This window comes from Crocuta crocuta, unplaced genomic scaffold (genome assembly GCF_008692635.1).
Source record: "Crocuta crocuta isolate KB4526 unplaced genomic scaffold, BGI_CrCroc_1.0 scaffold89, whole genome shotgun sequence".
Classification (NCBI taxonomy): domain Eukaryota; kingdom Metazoa; phylum Chordata; class Mammalia; order Carnivora; family Hyaenidae; genus Crocuta; species Crocuta crocuta.
The window spans coordinates 3159680-3179040 of record NW_027551559.1 but is presented as its reverse complement, the minus strand read 5'-3'; the positions used below and the strand labels follow the sequence as shown (position 1 = coordinate 3179040).

The window sequence follows — 19361 nt, the reverse complement described above, 5'->3', positions numbered from 1 at the left end:
TCCTTTAAATGTGGTCAGCAATCACTGGCTATAAACAGTCTACAGTGGTCAGATAAACTCTTTCACCTGAATATTTAAACATTGTGGCAAGAAAGAAAAAAGCTAGGAGGGGAATGCCTCCAGGTCCTTGACCCCTGGTTCCTTGAATAAATAAAAAGGATCATCTGTAAATCCCCAAAAGGGAAGAGAAACAACAATGGATTTACTGCTTAATGAATAATTAAGTCCCAGACAAGTAATCACCCTTATTTGGTTCATGATTTCACTAGTGTTGGAAAGCATGCGATGTCCACCACTAGGTATACCTGGAGATTTGGGGCTCCCTTCTTCTCCATCTCTCCTGGGCATTACCTGTGTTTGGAGCCAGCAGACTCTTTTAGGAAATGGTTCCTTCCCGACCCCAGAGAGAATCACATTTTGTCTGTGCTCCTTGGAGCTTGGAACCGATCAAGAACGTATTGCTTAGACAGAGGCTCAGCTAACTGCTGAAGTGAGTAGAAAGTTAGCTGAAATAGAAGAATGGATCTTATAATATGAATGTGCAGGGCCACCAGTCAAAGAAACATTCTTATAGATCATTCCAGATGTGGTGACCCAACCATCCAAATGATAATAGGGGGAAGCAGCCATGCAAAGCAGAGAGGATGAGGTGAAGGGCTGAGGCAAACTAGGGAAGAGCCAGGTTCATGAGACAGTGGAAGGTTCTTCTGTTCAGTCTGGTGAGGGATGCGGAGGAGTGGGGAGGATGCTTCCAGAGCCCAGCCCTGGCTCGTCTGCCAGAAAGTGTGGCAAGCAGCCACTGCCTGGGAAGCCAAGAGGGGTGCTCTGCTTCTCTGCCAATGCTGCCCACAGAGGTGGAGATAGTCTGCCAACACGAACTTCTGGCAGCCATCAAGGCACACATGGAAAACGTTACTATTTTCTATCCAGTTGCAAGCCCCTTCCAAGGAGGCCAGCAGAATGAGTTTGAGTTTGACAAGAGTCCTGGATTTCAGGGATCATCCAAGCTGTCTTTCTTCCCATTCCCCGAAAGGTGCGGAAGGAAGCTGAAACAGACATTTCCCCTGCCCCTTCCTCTCTCAATGTGGGATTCCCCAAACATCTTCCAGATCATTCTTCAGAATAAATACCAGTGTGTTTCACTCATCAATGCATTACTTCAGCAAATATATACTGATTGCCTGTTATGGGGTTATGGGCAGAGTAAAGCGCTGGGCGCTGTAGGACATAAAAATAAATATGGGACCTGATCCCTTATCTTATTATCTCACTGGGGGTAATGTATTGTACGTACGCACAAGAGCCTACAAGGTACACAAACAAAATAATCTAAGATAAATTAAAATATTTCTTATCAGGTTGGTACTATCCACCTCTGCTCTAGTTCAAGGAATGGCCTTCATCAGAAGGTCATCCCGAGCTGAGCTTTGAATGGTGAGCGGGAGGTCCATAAGTGTCTAAGTGGGAATAATGGCACACAACTGGTATGGCTGAAGAGTTCATTAAAAAGCCATTAGAAACAAGAGGCAATTTGCATGGGCAGGGCCTTGAATGGGGGCACCAAGACATTCACAGACTAGATAATCCTGCCCATTGGGAAACTTACTTCCAGTGCCCATGTTATACTAAGTAATGGTTTTGATGCAGTCTTGATTTTCTGTGCTGTCTGCAAATGCAGCCAAACAGAACAGTACATATGATGGAATTACCCCCTTTGGGATTATTTTCCATGGATGGATAGCAATGGGTTAATGACTAATGTTTGCCCGGTGACAGATATCTCTTTTGTCTAGTGTTGTAAGGTTTTTTTTTTTTTTTTGAGTTTCATTTGTTTGTTGGCAGAGAAGGTAGGGATTTGGCTAAAATAAGTATCTTCCATCCCTATCAGGACCTGTCAACATGCTTAAATGGATGGCATTTTTTTATACCTGTTAAAGGGATACAATATTGTTTGCTCTTTTCACTGAAGCAAAGAATTATTACCATTCTTAAAAAAAAATCTTTCTGAAGGATGAAATAACACTTCACTCCGAAGGATAATTAACCTTTTTTGGAGGGCAGCAAAGAAATGTATGCATGTGCACTAACTTGGACTACTGCATCATCACATCATTCAGAAGGATGTGAAGGTCTATCTCCAGACAGAGCGAGGTATGTAGATACACTTATTGCCCAGTGGCAGAGACAGATACAGAACCACGAAAACCCCAAAATGGGAAGAGGACATTCCTTTTAGATGATCCTCAATAGAGCTGAGGGCCTAGGAGGACCATCGTCTGATAGTTTATTGGGATTTTTCCCAAAATGCGAGTCCTAGAAGACGAACCATTCCTCGACCAAAATGTGGTAGCAGCTCCTCCCCCACTCTAACTAAAAGAACCATCTACAAAGAACTAAACTGAAACCCCAGAACCCGGGACGGGAAAGAAGGGGTTTCTTCTGAATTTTAAACATCTGCATACATCTAGTAAATTTTAGGAGAAAAATGAACTGGTTTTTTAAAATGATTTTCTTTATTAACATAAAATGTTTTTATTTGAAGTTTAATTTGCTTATTTAATGTTTTGCTGATTTGGAGTTCATTTAAAGATGACAGTCAGAAAGGGGAGCCTGGGTGGTTTAACTGGCTGAGTGTCTGACTCGATTTTGGTTCAGGTCATGATCTCAGGATCCTGGGATTGAGCCCTATGATTCTCTCTCTTTCTTAAGATTCTCTCTCTTTCTCCCTCTGCTCCTATCCCTCACTCCTCATGTGCTCTCGCTCTCTCTCTCTTTGAAAAAGAATAAAAATTTTAAAGAAATCAAACAAAGATGATGGCCAGACAGGAAGAATTTCACTTTTGTCATTTATTTAGCAAAAATGTATTAAGTCCTACGATGGATCTGGGTGCCCCTCTGGGTTCCTGGGCCACCCCAGGGTACTAACGGGACAGAGCTTCCTGCCCTTAGTGGGCAAATGTTCCGGGGGCAGGGAGATGGACAAAATGCAAGACAGAGAAGTGTTATGCTATATATTAGGAGGTCACCCATGCTGTGGAGAGAAGGGAAGTGGAGAAGGGGGTGAGATTTAAGAATAGTGGCCAGAAAAGGTTCTACTGGAAAGAACACCTGACGGATGAAGGCAGAGGCGCATGGACCCTTGGAGAAGAAGCAGCCTGTTCAGAGGTCCTGAGGCAGGATCGTGGCTCATGTGAACCACATGTGAACCTGTGAATACAGCATGTTAGTAGCAGCGAGAGGGCAGAAGGTGAGGGTGGAGGGGAATCAGAGAGCTGGTTTAAGCAGGGCCATATCTGCCTGGTGAGGATTGCACTTCCACTGAGGAGGACAGGACAGGGGTCAAGCTCTGGTTAGGCTTTTAACAGGACCACTCTGGCTGCTGTGTTGAGAATGGACGGTAGGGGGCGAGAGCAGAGGGAATTGCCATGGTAATAACCAGGTAGGTGGGCTATGGTGGGAGTTTGGGGAAGAGTGATCAGATTTGCTGACGGACCAGGTATGGGGACTGAAGAGTCAAAGGGCACTGAAAGGTGCCTCTCCTGGATCATGGCAAGGACAAACTGACGACTGCTGTTGGGGAAGACTGTGGAGGGACTTTGTTAGAAGGAAAGTTAAGAAACTCAGGTCTGGAGATGTATCCGGGATGCCTGTTGGACAGCCAGTAGAGGTGCTGGACAGACAGCTAGACCCAGAGATGTGGGATTCGCACCAGGGGTATTCATCTGAGAGTCCTCGGAATACAGATCTTTAACACCATGAAACCACAGGCGGTCACCAAAGCTTTGACCGAGAAGTGACAGAAAAGAGAAGTCCAAGTTCAGCTCTTGGCCGTCGTTGCTGTTCTTCGTTCAAAGTCACTGCAACTTTCTTTTCAATACACAAAATTCTGTACAGCATTTCCTATAAAAATCACTACTTTGATACCATATTTAAAGTCAAAGAGCTTGCAGAGGTCACATTTCCTTTCTTGGAGATGGAGAAGGCAGGTGTGTTGGGATTATTTTTGTTGTTGTTGCTGTTGGTGAATTTTGCTTTTCTCATTCAAGAAAGAAGTGATTGATTCCATAAAGCCAGTGACTTGGATATTTTCAGTTCTATTTTTAAATGACTGGCTCCCTTTCCTGGCTGGTGACATTTGATAGTAAAGGCTTAATTTAACATAGGCAATATGGAGCTCCAAATGTTCTTGCCTCAGAGAGAGTCCTAGATAACGGGCCTCTGAGAAAGAAGAGGTGCCTGGAAGCTAGGAAACCAATCAATAGTTCCCTATTTTGTTATATTTTAATCCACCAAAAGAAATAAAATGTGCAAACACACAATACCTAGTAGTTAGTATCCAGGCAGTGGACTGATTAGCTATTGATTTTTCCTCCATTTTACACAGGAGCAAGAGGGTTTTATCAGATGCCCCAGCTCTGTCCCGTCTGAAACAACTACATAAGGAAAGGAAGGGTGCATATGGAGCAGGTAATCTTCTAAGTTAATGGCCTAGTTTAACTATACAAAATCCATAAGCAACACTTACATTATTTTCAAACTAAGTATAAATATCAAATTGTGAGCTTATTTTTCATGGCTTGTAAGACAGCGTGAACTTAACGAGTACTTGCATTCATTAGACAAAGATTCGAAGTCTGTTTTCCCTGTAAATAACTACATGGATGATGGTCCACAGTACTTTTGTTTTTATTGGAGGATATGATAGGTATTATGAAATGGCAGGCAAAAAAGGGGCCGGGTTTCCTGATCACAGAGGGCTTGGAACGCCACGCTCAGGAATGAGGATAGAGCAAATAGAGCCACGTCTCCGTGTGAAATTTGTGTATGACATTTAGCCCCCCGCCTGGGACCCCAGCTGCCCCACGAATGGAATCTCAACCCGCTGCCCATGCTCACCCACTTTCTCCCTTTCCCCCAGCCCAGAGGCGGTGCCATCTGCACCTTTGGCATGGTGGCTCATCCGGCTCCCTGCTACCTGAACTCCACCGACACCTGTTACCTGCACGGAGCCTCGCCAGGCTTCATGAGGCATTGGCCAAAGACCCTACGAGAATCCTCTCTTTAATCTCAGATGCCCTAGCGGGACTGCACGTCTGTGGGGAGGCTTGTGTCTTTTTTTTGGGGGAGGGGGGTCTCCTCGTTCACCACTCCTCCAGGCATTCGTCAGCCTTGTCATGGGATCTTCCTTCCCTACCTGCAGGGGGAGGAGCCAGGAGGCCTCTCCTACCTGGGCTCCTACCACTCACTCTGCACCAGACACAAAAAGCCCCTTGGTTACCTTGAACTCGCCGCATAGCTCCCAGCTCCTCCACCATTTGCTCTTCTCCTAAATGTCCACAAAACCTACTCTCACCTCCTTCAGGTCTTTGCTCAAATGTAACCTTCCCACAACTATCTTGACTTTGACGTCCCACTTAAAATCACAACCCCTTATGCTGAGTGGGAGAAGCCAGATGCAAACGCTCACACATGACATGATTCCATTTACGTGAAATATGCAGAATGGGGATGTCTGTAGAGACAGAAAGGAGACTGTGGCTGCCAGGGTCTTGGCGGAGGGAAAGCGCGGGTGCCTACGTAATAGTTCCAGGGTTTTCTTTACTGCGATGAAAAGGCTTTGGAACTTGATAGAGATAGTAGTTGTGCAGCATTATGAAAATACTAAATGCCACTGTAATGGCGAACCCTGAAGTGATTAATATAATGTTATGTGAATTTCATCTCAATTAAATAAAATCTCAGCCTCACAATTACGGTTTCCTTTACCCATGTAAGGTTTCTAACACACCATCGAGTTCGTGTGAATGTATATTTTATTCATTGCATCTCTCCCCTCTCCCAAATACAAACCCCACAAGGGTGAGGCTTCCTGTCTGTTTTGCTCACTGATAAAGTCTCTGAGCCTAAAACAGGCATGGAACAAAGTAGGTCATGGATAAACATTTGTTGAATAAATAGATGAATATATGATCTCTTTAATGCGTCATTAATAAAAGATCTTCCTTATTTCTTGAATACCAAATTAGAGGAAGACGAGTCTTTAAAAAATAGGATTAAAGAGCCAGTATGCTCTAATCCAAAACAGATCTTCAAACAGATAGGGGAAGAGATGTGGCATGTAGCCATTAGAATTCCGGTTCACCACGTGGAATGCAAACAAACAACCAGACAGAGATGTAGAGGCTCAGGACACTGGTATCCAGTGCTGAGCTCTGTGATCGTTTTTACTTTGCAAGCATTAGGAATGTCAACACACACTGTGTTTTCCTCTAAATTCTAAAAGAGAGATCAGCGCGTTGGATTTCAAGAAGAAGGCTAGCTGGAAGAATGCGACCTCAAATACACGCACTGCTTCTGCATGTGCAGATGTCCTGCCTATGGATTCGGCCACATGCACCCTGCCAGGAAAGGTTTTCATTTCGATTCTGAGACGCTGTGAACTGGGGAGAACGTACCAATGAGCTCCTTGTTTCTGACGTCCAAGGCCATGTTCCGGAGCGCCGTGGCCACCGCGCACACCACACGGTCATTATCTATTCGGAGCAGCTCCACAAGGATAGGCAGGCCTTTCTCTTTTCGGACAGCAGCCCGGATATATACTGACCACTGTAACGAGAGGGAAGGCCAAGGCGTTAGACGTGGAGGTGGAAAACCCTAGAAGCTAATACCACGTGCAGGCTTTCAGACGGCTGTTTACAGGAGCCAAAAAGGATCAATTATCAAGACCTACTTGTAGAACGGGCTGAATGCGGTAGGCATGTACTGAAATGTCTTAACTTTATTTTCTGCTTTCAGTATGTGGAAGAGGTTTCTGGATTAATCAGTTAGCCACAGTTATTTCTCAGATGCTGGCATTTGCAGTCCTTGACTTGGGCAAGCCATTTGTGTGATCTTGTACCCTTGATGCTTTAAGATATGGAGGTCTAGGACAGGAAGGGTGGGCTGGTTTTTTTGGGGTTAAGAGGAATAAAAAAGAGCTCCAGAAAAGGTAGAAAATGATAAAAGGTTGGGAACAGGTCATTTTTTTTAAAAAAAAAGACTTGGCATTTGGAGGTGGGGTACACAGGTAAAGCAGTGAGCAGACTGTGCATAAGTTGTTGGCTGAATAATAAAAAGTAAATGGGTCAGAAAAAGGTAGGGGTGAGGAGAGGTAAACACGACATTTAAAGTCAAGAGTAGAAACTATAAAAGAATTTTAAGAAAACATTTGGATCAAAATGTATTATGTCTAGGGCCATAATTCAACGTCCAATTTATAAAGTAGGACATACAATTTGTTTTAGATGGGTGGTTGTTGGCTTTAATGGAACACACCTAACCTTCATCTGAAAAGTACTTGCAACTTCAGGATGATAAAGCATTCAGATGCATTGAACAGAATGCAGGGAGGTCCAGGTTTTCCGGACATTTACATATATACTTTATACTGTTGTACTCTGTTCCACAGAAGAGTGTGACCATAAAAACCAAGCAATCTAAGGTTTAAGAAAATGGCATTCATGACATGAAGGTTTGGATTCTGTGGCAGNCACCCCTCCCCCGCCGGGCCCCTCCCCCCCCCATTCCCATCGGGGCAGGCACCCCAGAGCTGGCTCTCACCTGTGGCAGGCAGGGAGCCCCCTCTGGCAGTGAACGTAGGGCATACGCCATGCCTGCCACATCCTCAGCCCAGCCCTGCATGAAATATGAGATTAAAAAAACACACAACTTCATCCTGTCCTACGTCAGAAGTCACATTCACATAGTTTCTTATCACCATCAACTCACGCTCTATGCTTTTTCTCCTGCTCCCACTCTGTGCGTCAAGCTCTAGGAAGCCCGAGGGCCTTGGGGAAGCAGACTGAATTCACTAAAACATCTCTTGATTGCAATGGACTATTTCACAGCCCCACTCTCAGAAAGCAATGAAATCAACAGTCAGAATTTCTTAGACGTAGAAAAACCTCAAGGTTTGGAAACTGCTCATTGGAATTTGGGTGTCTGGGTGGGATATCCCTCCTGAGGGAGGGAGGACCTTCATGAAGACAGTACAAAACCACCTTTATGTCATCAGAAATTCCACTTGCAATATGACATGCTGAGACATGCTTTTCATTCACCTCCTCTACTACCTGTGAACCTTCTTGTCTCCAGTGCCCGGAAAAGACTAGAAACCTGAGCTTATACAGCCCACTCATTGTTGGCTTTCTTCCCTAAAACTAAGAAAGGAAGCTAGAAAAAAGAAGAAAATGGAAATCAGATGTAGGGTCAATCTCCATGTATCGTAAGATAAACATTAACAATAAACTTTACTGCTGGGGTGATATTCTGGACCTTTGAAGACACCACAGGGAATGTTCTTGGTCACCTGAGCAGGTTGAAGTATAAGCCCTAAAGATGACTTCTTTGGTACCTCATTCTAGGTCCAGGAAGCTGCCTTGTGCATTATTGATCTCTCTTAGTTCCCCAAGTCCCTAGGAGCTTGGCACTAGTATTCTTATTTTGCAGATGGGGAAATCTAGACATAAAGATGTTAAATAACCTTCCCATAAGGGTCACCTGCACCTGGTCCTGTCACTCCACATCTGCATCTCTTTATGATGCCGACAATACTTCCTCCTCTGCCATCACCTCTCTCTAAGAGTAGCTGAGCCTAATCCTCTATGCTAAGTCTCCCAGACACTGCCTCACCCTCCCCTCCATCCTACTACATGTAGACAGAGGAGAACCTGGCTGTATCTGAAATGACCTAAGAAAGGAAGGCTTTGACTTTGTTTTTTCTTCTTAGAAGTTCGGCTCTTACATCCCTCCCATGTTGGATGGAAAGATGATCTGGTGTTTGGAAAATAATGACAATCCTTAAGCTTTCCTGGGAAGTGATTTTAGAGTAACCAAAAAATGGCTATCTATAGCCAAAAACGTGTATGAGTTATAGATATGACTTTTTGGTGTGAGAAAATGGTCAGCAACAGTGGTATGTTCTTCCTAACTGAAAAGAGATAATTAGAGAATGGATTTGATCTTACATTATTGATACACAGAAAATAACTTCTATTTTGACACTTTTAGTTCTGTGTGCTTGCATGTACAGTTGACCCTTGAACAACACAGGGTTTGGGGCACTGACCCCCTCTGTGGTCAAAAATCTGCGTGAAAGTTTTGAGTCCCCCCAAACTTAATAGCCTGCTGTTGACCTAAAGCCTTACCAACAACACAAATAGTAGATTAACACACGTGTTGTATGTTATATGTATTTATACTGTATTCTTATAAGAACATAAGCTAAAGAAAAGATATTATTCAGAAAATCATAAGAGATAATACATAATCTCTTATAATACAGATAATACAGTACTGATGTATTTATTGAAAAAAGTCCATGACTAAGTGGACCTGCAGAGTCCAAACTCATATTGTTCAAGAGTCAACTGTATACGAAAAATTCCCAATATTAACTCTATATAGGACAACTCAGAATACATTATTTACATTTCGCTCAAGAGATGTTGCAAATTTCCACACGTTTTCTTGACATGCAAAGCTACATGACAGCGATGGTTCCTAAATAGTAATCAGTCTTGGGGTAGATCATGTGTAACCCATGCATGTAACCTCCATGAAGCCCAGCATGAAGGAGTGAAAGAGTGCAGGGTGGAAAGAGAGAAAGTGATTCAGTAAATGGGGAATATTGCATTGGTGCCCTCAACATAGAAACATGAACTCATGTAGAGGTTTTCTGGAAAAGAAGTAAGTTGTCTTGAAAAGCATGGCAGTCTCTGTGGTGGTGAGAAAGGTATCTGGGTTGCCAAGAGTTTGGTAACAGAAATAAAAGTAGGAGTGTCGCTGGAATAAAAATTGCTGAACAAGAGAAAAAAAAACGCATCATAACTCATTGTGGCTGAGGTGGAAATCTTTGGGTGGAACCTTAACTTCCTGTAAGTGGAGCATGAGAGCATTGTGCACAGAGCACACTATAGAGGGAAGTCTATACAGTATAGAGGGAAGGGCATGGACCAGGACGCCTTTAAGAAAAGTGGTCCATGAACCAAAGAGACGATGTTTGATGATTCAAAAAGAGAAGAAGGGAGAGGGGAAGGAAGATGAGGGGGAAGGGGAGGGGGAGAATGACGAAGAAGATGGAGGAGGAGGATCTGGTCCAGGAGGAAAGAGCACAGACATGTCTCAAAGTCTTCTTGGCGAGATGCTTTCCCAGTGATGATCTCAGGAGAGCCATGAGCCCTCAAGATACAGCCGCTAAAACAAACTTAACACTTAAATCAACTTCAGGTACTGCTCTAATGCCTTTATATGTATTAGCTCACTTAATCCCCATCTCTACCCTATGCAGTAGGCAGTATGGTAACTTCCACTTTGCAGATGAGGCAAGGGAGCCACAGCAAGGCCTCACAGCCTGCAGATGCTTGAACCCAGAGAGCGCTGTCCCAGAGTTGGTGCGCTCGGCCACCATTCTCATCTGCCTCTCAGAGAGACATCGGCACTCAGAGTTGATATCATCTTTACAAAGGCACCAATTAATCTTGGTTTAATAATCAATGTTATTACCTCGGACTTGCAATAACCCATCTGCCACTCCTCAAAACTCCTCTGAGTTAAAGACCCTTCAAGTGCTATCAATGGGGCCACGGGACATTTCAACCCTGTCATGAGAACAGCTTGCCCAGATTGCAGACCTGATACAAGAAGTTGTGTGTAATTGGAATTACAAAGAGAAAGGCCTAGTTTGTGTCAGGAAAGGATGCTTCTACACATGTGAGGCAACAGCAATTCAAACCACTAAATGCTGTTTCTCCTCCTTGCTTATAGCTCTTGAAGAAAGGCTCTGCCGTTACTTGGCCCAAGGAGGTGTTTTCAGGATGGGGCAGAGCATAAAGCAGTGAATGCTGACTTTAAGGGTGGAGGACAAAGATGTAGGTAAAAGGCTGGACGTATCTGGAAAGGAATGAGAATATGCAGAAGACAATTTGCCATCTCCTCAGTCAACACAGAGCCTCCAAGTCCTGGAGAGACAGGATCCAGTTGGAGAGGAAGCGGGAGGTGTGAGAGCATTGTGGGGGCTCCTACCTGAGGCGCCCCCAGACAAGTCCTGCTCTGTGTGAGGGGATGACAATGATCCCTGGAAGATGGAAGGGCTGAGATGACCAAGGCTCTGCTGCCCGTCCTGACCACCGCAGTGTCTGTCCAAGACTCAGGCAAGTCCCTGCATCATCATGGAGTGGGGGCCACGGAGCAGTGGCAACAGACTTGGGGGGCAGGGAAGGGATCCTGTGGCCCCGGTGTGGCATAGGGTAGCCTCTGAGCATTTCTCTTGTCTCCGGTGGGTGGGCCGTGTAAGTTAGCTGAGGAGAAAAGGCTAAGGCCCCAGGGCTGCAGAGGGGGTAGTTGGCCAGCAGAGGGGACACATCAGAACAGCAGGTGTAGACAGTGCTTGCCTGGGTTAAGGAGAGGATGCGGCTGCATCTCAGGGGAGCTTAATAGTTGTGGGGGCAGGCAGCAGTGGGCCAGGAGAGCACCTTGGACTAGAAAGAGTCCAATCACCAATCATCATATCCCATCTGAAAGCCCAACAGGACAAGGAAGTTTGTCCTGAGCAAGAGGCAGCTTAGGACAGAGATGATGCCACACTGAGAAACAGACACCCAATCCCTGTCACCTGCAGGGATATTTCTGCGAGACCCCCCACCCCCCAAGTATAGCATCAACCGCAGGGGGTAGGAGAGCATGAAGGCTGACAAACATAAATATGGCCAAGTGTTAAGCCTGAAGAGACTAAAAAAGAGTTGCATTTTATTGAGTTTACCTAGAAATGTCTAGATTGTTTCTTTTCTTTTGTTTGCATTTTGCGTTGGACAAAATGAGAACGCAGAGATGAAACCAAACTGAATTACACGAGGTTTTGTTCAACAATGTTCCTCACTGTCCACATGGAGGATTTGGTAATAAAGTGAAGGCAGGGTTGCCTGGGGCTCAGTCGGTTAAGCTTCGGCTCAGGATATGATCTCACGATTCGTGAGTTCTAGCCCCACGTAGGGCTCTGTGCTGACAGCTCAGAGCCTAGAGCCTGCTTCAGATTCTGTGTCTCCCGTTCTGCCCCTCCCCTGCTTGCGAGTGCACACATGCACTCTGTCTCTCTGTCTCTCTCTCTCAAATATAAAGACATCAAAAAATTTTTTTTAATTTAAAAATAAAGTGAAGGCAATGCTTTTTAACCCTTTCAACTCTGGCTACCTCAATTCTCAGGATTCTCAGGATCCACAATTCAGTGGATTCTCAGGAGCTTCACTTTTCAAATTCTCAGCCCAGCCATGAACAGGATCAATGGCTGTAATTTTCCCCCAAATTTCTCCCCTGTTAAGCCCTGGTTAAGGCTGACTTATCTTCCTAAAAGAAGATTAACAGTGTAATTTAACTAGCTTTTCCCTCTTGAAATCCTAATAATTTGCTAAATAATTAGAGACAAGGTTCTCTTTTTAGTACTAAATATTCTATTAAGAAGCTGAACCCATGTTAGTGCTAAACTTCTGACTGTCGATTAATATCTCTATTCACACTAAATATTAATATTTTTGATTCATATCTTACAAGTTCTCCTGCTTTACAAGTATAGTCTGTGATTAAATGGTTTCTGTTGCATGACCGTTTTCCCATTGAATTCCTTTATCAAATCCCCTACTTTTCCTTTTGATGGGGTAAAGAAAAGTCACATTTCAAACCAAATCCTTCCAAACATAATTTCACCTTTCCGATGCATTTTGGCATCCTCTAGTGACGCCGGACCACGATATGCTAAAATCCTACAGCTGTACAATGAACAGTAAGTTGCAATGAATTTTGCACAGACTACACGAGCCTTCGAAATCTGTTTCTGAATTCACTGGTGGCATGTTATTTACCACAGCCCTTCATTCTCATAAGAGGGCAGAAAGTTTAAAAAAAAATAATCTTCTTCCTCTGTCTCATTTTAGCTGACAGTTTACTATAAAAAGAAGGTTCAAAATATTCAGAACTTGTGTGGCTTTTGCTGCATGCCTCAGATTATTCTCTCAAGTGTGGATTTCTATCTGAATTACCACGTTCATACAGGACTGTGGCTGGTGACCGCAGTGGGATTGATGAAGCAGCTGGGAAACTTTGCCCCAAGGCCCTTCAAATGCTGGGGTTTGGCTGCAGTGGAGACCGGACACAGGTGTCCCCTGGTTAAATTCAGATCTTGTTGCAGGGTTACATGTTTTTGCTTTCAAAGCCCATTTTAAACTTTTTAAAAAAAATGTTTTATTTATTTCTGAGAGAGATAGAGACAGCATGAACAGGGGAGGGTCAGAGAGAGCGGGAGGCACAGAATCCGAAACAGGCTCCAGGCTCTGAGCTAGCTGTCAGCACAGAGCCCGATGCGGGGCTTGAACCCACGAACTGTGAGATCATGCATGACCTGTGCCTAAGTCGGATGCTTAACCAACTGAGCCACCCAGGCGCCCCTCAAAGTCCATTTTAAAAAGTTGTATCTGTAATGAGGAGGACTAGCGAGGAGTCCCTTGTGTCGTTAAACCAACTCATCAGTTTAATAAATTAAAATTTTAATTAAGGTAATGGCAGCCATGGCGTAGCTAATGTGTTTGTTTGTATGTTTAAACTGTAAGTCAGGTTTAGTGCAAAGACTGAATTTAGTGCAAGTGTTTATGCAATGGTGAAAATATTAATGTGCAAGCAAGAGAATTTCATGGGGGGGGGGCGCAAAGCATTTCGATACACTTTGGTTGTAAGAACAAATAAAGAAGGTCAAGCTCACATAAAAGTGAGGCAGAAGATGCATTCACTCAACTGACTGTCACAAGTACACCTGTCCCCCTAACTCTCAGACTGTCTCAAGGATCAGCAATTCTCAGTGAAAAAACATACCTTTAAGAATGGACCTTTCTGAACACAGAGAGTCTTTTTTGGTGAATGTTATCAAATATGTCTACACTGTGTGCAGATGGTATTCAGAAATGCCTTCTGGGCAACAAAATGTGACCCTGTTAGATCACAGGCGTGGTGTGTCTGAGAGGAAGAATGCCACAGACCTGGCATGTTCATTAGTCACAGGGCTGTGGAAACCTCCCACCGGGAAGGGGAGATGGGCAAGAATGAATGTTCATGAGAGCCTGCTTTCTCCTCTGCTTTTTGACAATGAGGATGGTGACTGAGAAGTGCAGGCAAGGCGAACTCGGTGATTCCTTATTCAATGTAACAAAATAAAAGTAATTTAATTGTTTTTCATCCTCACTTATTAGACACTAAATCAGAAAGCCTTTCCTTCATCATATCCCTCCTTTTTTTTTCTTTATAAACATGGCGTCTCATGGGGAGAGGGAGTTACATCTTATATTTTTCTTTTGGATCCAGAAAACATGTTATTCGGGGGATATTAAGCGCAGTCTGGAGGGACCGTGCTGATACAAACCCTCTCAGTGTTGGAAATACAAGGCACAGCTTTTGTTAAAGGCCCAGCTGGTAAGGCACCTAGAGCGCCATTGGTTTTTTTCCTAAGATATTAAGTGTTTTATTTTGTAACATAAATTGGATATATTAGCAAATCTCTGTTCCTTTAGAATGAAGAATTTTACTCTTTTTGAATCTGGATTCAGATTACTTTATGCCTGGGAGTTGTTATTCATTGTCAGTGGTGTATGAATGTATAGAAAGCATTTGTCTACCAGAGGTTCGGAGTTGAGCCCAGATTATGTGAGAGGGACACACAGGTATGATTTTGACTTTCTTAAGAGAACATGTCTGGTTGTGGATTTGTGTTCTTTTCCCGCTTCCTGCTGGTAGGTGGTGACCACAAGAGTAGTCTTGGAAGTCGCATGTCGAGGATGGAAGAACAGCTGTTGTGAGCAGGGGTGAATTAATTCATGGAGGGGAGCTTCCCTCCTCACACACCTGCCCATACCTGTTACATCAGAGAAGATAACTTCCGTCTTCTATGTTCAATTAGTCCTTGCATATTTGGGACCTCATAGCCACTAGCATCCCTCTTAAATAATGAGATCTGCTAGGGTACTACAATGAACTCTAATCGTGGACTCCTAGCCCTAAGGCATTGGCCCATGATGTTGGCAGTGTGCTTCCTCATTCCTGAACTCTTCCTTGTCAAATGGACTCTAGGAACACTCCTGTGGCTTGTGAAGATACACACTTTTGTGTATATATTCCTATCACAACATCCATAATGGTTTTTGAACTTTTTGTTTACATGTTTATTATACTGGAAGGTACCAGGGAGAAGGTACCAAGCCAAACTTAGCTTCTTATATCAATTGACTTCCAACTAACACCTCACAATTGGAGATTTAAAAAAATATTTAACTGATCAAAGATAATATCAGGTTGATTTCTAGAATCTAATGCCTGTTAGTTAAGAATAGAATTCTCCCCTGAAAGGAACTCTATAAACAGAATCAAAGCCACCACAAGTTTTGATAGGGCCAGCAAGTTGTAACCACCTCCTCAAAAACGCTGTTAGGGCTTAAAGTGATCACATGCTCCTTTACTAGTCTTTTCTAAAGCCAAACTAATCCCTTAATCCTGTGGTCCCTGTGTGTGGGGTTAGAACCTGATACGGGGGCTATGAGTACTTGCTTATCCTCTGGACTGGAAGAACAGAATACTGAGTGGCATGTCCTGAGCCCCATAGCTCTGATGATGCGAGAACAAGTTACCCTGAAGTTTTTGTTTGAATTCCCTCTGCCCCAACTGCTCAGATAATTAATAATGCCAGGTCCCAGGTTAGCCCATGTCTTAAACTGTGTTCAAGTGTGGCTCAAATGGGGATTAATTTATTGATCATTTTACAACTGTTCTATGTATAACCTGTGTCCCGGGGGCTCCTTTAAGAATAGGTCCTGTCTGGTAGATATCAAGCCAGAATCGATTTTATATGTAATTGGGCCCAGCAGATTCTGAATGTTGCCTCACTGTTTTCTCATTGCCATTGTTGCTGATGAGAAATCAGCTGTCACTCTTCTTTGTAAGGACAAATCTTTTTTCCTCTAGCAGCTTTTTNATATATATATGCAGTTGACACACAATGTTACTCTCTGGCTAATTTTAAGATGTTCTCTTTACTACTGATTTTGAGCAATTTGACAGTACAGTTTCTTCATGCTTCTGCTTCGGTTTCCTTGAGCTGGCCTGGATCTGTGAGTTTAGGGTTTTCATTACATTTGGGAAATCTTCAACTATCATTTCTCCATTTATTTTTTTCTGTTATCTTTTGCCTCTCTCTCCTTTCCTTTGGAGATTACTTTTTTTTAAAGAATTTTTTAAAAACTTTAATTTGAGAGACTGGAAGAGAGTGTGTGTGTGTGCAAGTGGCAGAGGGGCAGAAAGAGAGGGTTTGAGAGAGAATTCCAAGCGGGCTCTGCAATCTCATCCCTGAACCTGATATGGGGCTTGATTTCACGAACTGTGAGATCACGACCTGAGTTGAAATCAGGAGTCAGATGCTTAACCAACTAAGCTGCCCAGGAGCCGCACCTTTGGCAATTCTAATGACACGTATATCAGGTCACTTGAAGTTCACTGATAATCTATGGTTTCTTTTTTTCTTTGTGTTTCATTTTGGGTAGTTTCTGTTCAGTTTGTTAATCTTTTCCTCTGCAATGTCTAACCTTCCCATTAATTCCATCCCATGTGGTTTTCATTTCACACACAGTATTTACAACTCTAGAAGTTTTATCTGAGTCTGACTTAGTTTCCATGTTCTAATTACCTTCTTGAACACAAGGAATACAGTGATAGTAACTACTTGTCTGCTACTGTTAACATCTGTATCACTTCTGAGTTGCTTTGGAAGGATTAAGTTATCTCCTTACTATGAACTACATTTTCCTCTTTATTTGCTTGTAGGGTTATTTTCAACTAGATACCAGACATTCTTAATTTTAATCTGCTGGGTGCTGCATACCTTTTTTATTTTTAGAGATATTTTTAAGCATTGTTCTAGGATTCAGTTAATTTGGAAACTGTTGCTATTTTTGGATCTTACTTCTAAGATTTTATAGGAAAGACTAGATCATACTTAGTCCAGGGCTCATAATATGCTTTGTATCAGGAGACAAGACTCTCCTGAGCACCTACCCAAGTGGCCCGTGAACTATGAGGTTTTTCTGCCTCGTTATATCCACCCCTGTGTGGGCCAAGTTTAATTCTCCCTAATTGCACGAGCTTCTTTTCTCTGCTTTGGCCATTCCCCTCACATGCATGCACTGAGAGTTCTCTGCTGAATATTTGGGGGGGATCCTCTGTGTGTGGCCTTCTCCTCTCTGGTACTCTGTCCTATGAATTCCAGGCACCTTGGCCTCCCCAGATGCCCAGCTCCATCTCCTTAGCTCAGGGTGTGCCGAACTCCTCTGGATTTTCCAGACCTTGGGCCATGGGCTGCAGGCTCTCTCAAGGCAGGTGCTGGAGCAATCAGAGGGCTCACCTCGCTTGTTTTCTGTCCCTCCAGGATCGTTGTCCTTCATCGGCTAATGAATGCACCTTCATCGGTGTCTTAAAAACCATTGTTTCTTTTATTTCTTTAGGTTATTTGTTGTTGTTGTTGTTGTTGTTGTGATTCTTCCTTAAAGGTAGGTAAACCTGGACCCTGTTACTTCATCTTGACATCATGGCTGGAAGTGGAAGTCGCCCCAGGTTTAGCTGTTTCTATACCTTAAGGCTTTGGAAATCCCACCATTCAATGACAATAATGAAAGTAATGCCAAACTACCAAAAATACAGCTTTGTTTACTCTATAGTGGAGTTGGATGCATATGGCACTTAGAATACAAGTGTGGCCCTTGCAATCAGGACCACCTACTGGGGTCTTGTGGGGAAGAAATCACCAAGTCATGCGTGGTTAAGGCCAGTGACTTGGTTATGACCTGGATCCTCCCCATCTCCTCCTCCTCACGTTGGGCCCGTCCTTGCCCTGCCTCAGGCTGGTCGTCATGTCCAACTGAGTATGTTGTCTCTGGGAGCCTGCTGATTGGGCAGGGTCTTCAGATAATCTCTGTGTTTATTCTGACCCAATTCCTAACGCCCTAGGCACCGTGCTTCGTGCCCCATTTTCGGCATCACCTTTCAAACCTTTGTTTCTTTTTATTTGAACTTTATGCTTGACATCATACCATTAACTAGAATAAGACAATTGTCAAACTATGGTTTCTACTTTTACTTGTTGTACGCCACTGATGCCCTGAAAAAGTGAACTTTCACATGATACTCCAACTGCTAAGCTACACTAAATTCACTGTCCTTGTCAAGGCTGCTGTCCCCGACTCTAGGGACAAGTCTGAAATTTCCCAGTTCTCTTATTTTTTATTCATTTTGGCCACATGGCCAGAGATTCTGTTTCCTTCTTCACTACATTTACGTTGCTATCATGTTACCTCATTAAACATTAATAGCTTAATATCTGGGTATCTCCTTATTCTATCTCTTTTAGAAAGTAAATAAAATAAATAATAGATTCTTTGAAAATGGTCAGATTTTAGGGGAAAGTGGAGTGTACAAAGATATCTAAAATGTCCGACTTAATAATAAGTGCAGAATATATTTCTATAGTTCAAACCTTAGGTGTTCATAAAGTTCAATTACAACAGAAACAACCAATAAATGTGAGTTGAAAGAGCATTCATTCACATTTTGGAAATCTCTAAACTACTATATCCAATTGTTTCAATATTCTGTGACAAACAAAATAATTGTACTGTAAATGAAAATAAAAGTAACCAAAGTCCGTGTTGACTGTGAAAAAAATGTATCACTCTGCTGCCTTAATACCGTTATGTTTTTCTGGTGCTCATAAACCAAGTAATGAGTCTCTTAAAGTTTAAAAAGTATTTAAGACCATTATGAGGATCTAGTTTGCTAGTCAATTTGTTACAGAAAAAGAGTGTGCATGATCTTCCTATAAAGAGAAGTTATTGTTTCAGATGATGAGGTCTATAAAAAGCTGTCTCTATATAGAATTCTGGTGCTTTACGCTTCACATTTCTGCTTTTGTTTGGGTCATAAAAAGTTAAGGACATGAAAAAAAAAGCCACTAAATTTCAACAGTTGCTATAAAAATACATTCTTAGTACTCTAGGTTTCAGATGGTAGCACTGTCTGCATGAAACTTGATGCTAGTGCGAGTCTTAAATCAATGTTTTAATCATTCAAGACTTTTTCTTAAATAAAATCTATTTTTGAAAAGGAAGGATTTCTCAGTTTATTTTTTTTGTACAAGTTATTTTCAATCTTTTAAAAATTATAACACTTAACCAGCATTTAGCTTAATGATGACCTTCTTAAACTGGTTTAATGATTCTTCTTAAATCACCACTATGGATTGTCTATTT

The 19361-nt window shown here is 42.9% G+C and overlaps 1 protein-coding gene across 1 annotated transcript in view; it reads right to left on the bottom strand.

Moving 5' to 3' along the window:
- CTNND2 (catenin delta 2) overlaps positions 1-19361 on the bottom strand; it is a 784902-nt gene that overhangs the window by 95266 nt on the left and 670275 nt on the right. The window contains exons 21-22 of the mRNA XM_077749452.1: positions 7600-7674; positions 6456-6606 (exon numbers count right to left, since the gene is read on the bottom strand). Of these exons, the coding sequence (XP_077605578.1) occupies positions 6456-6606; positions 7600-7674 (226 nt within the window). The remainder of the gene's footprint in view (positions 1-6455; positions 6607-7599; positions 7675-19361) is intronic.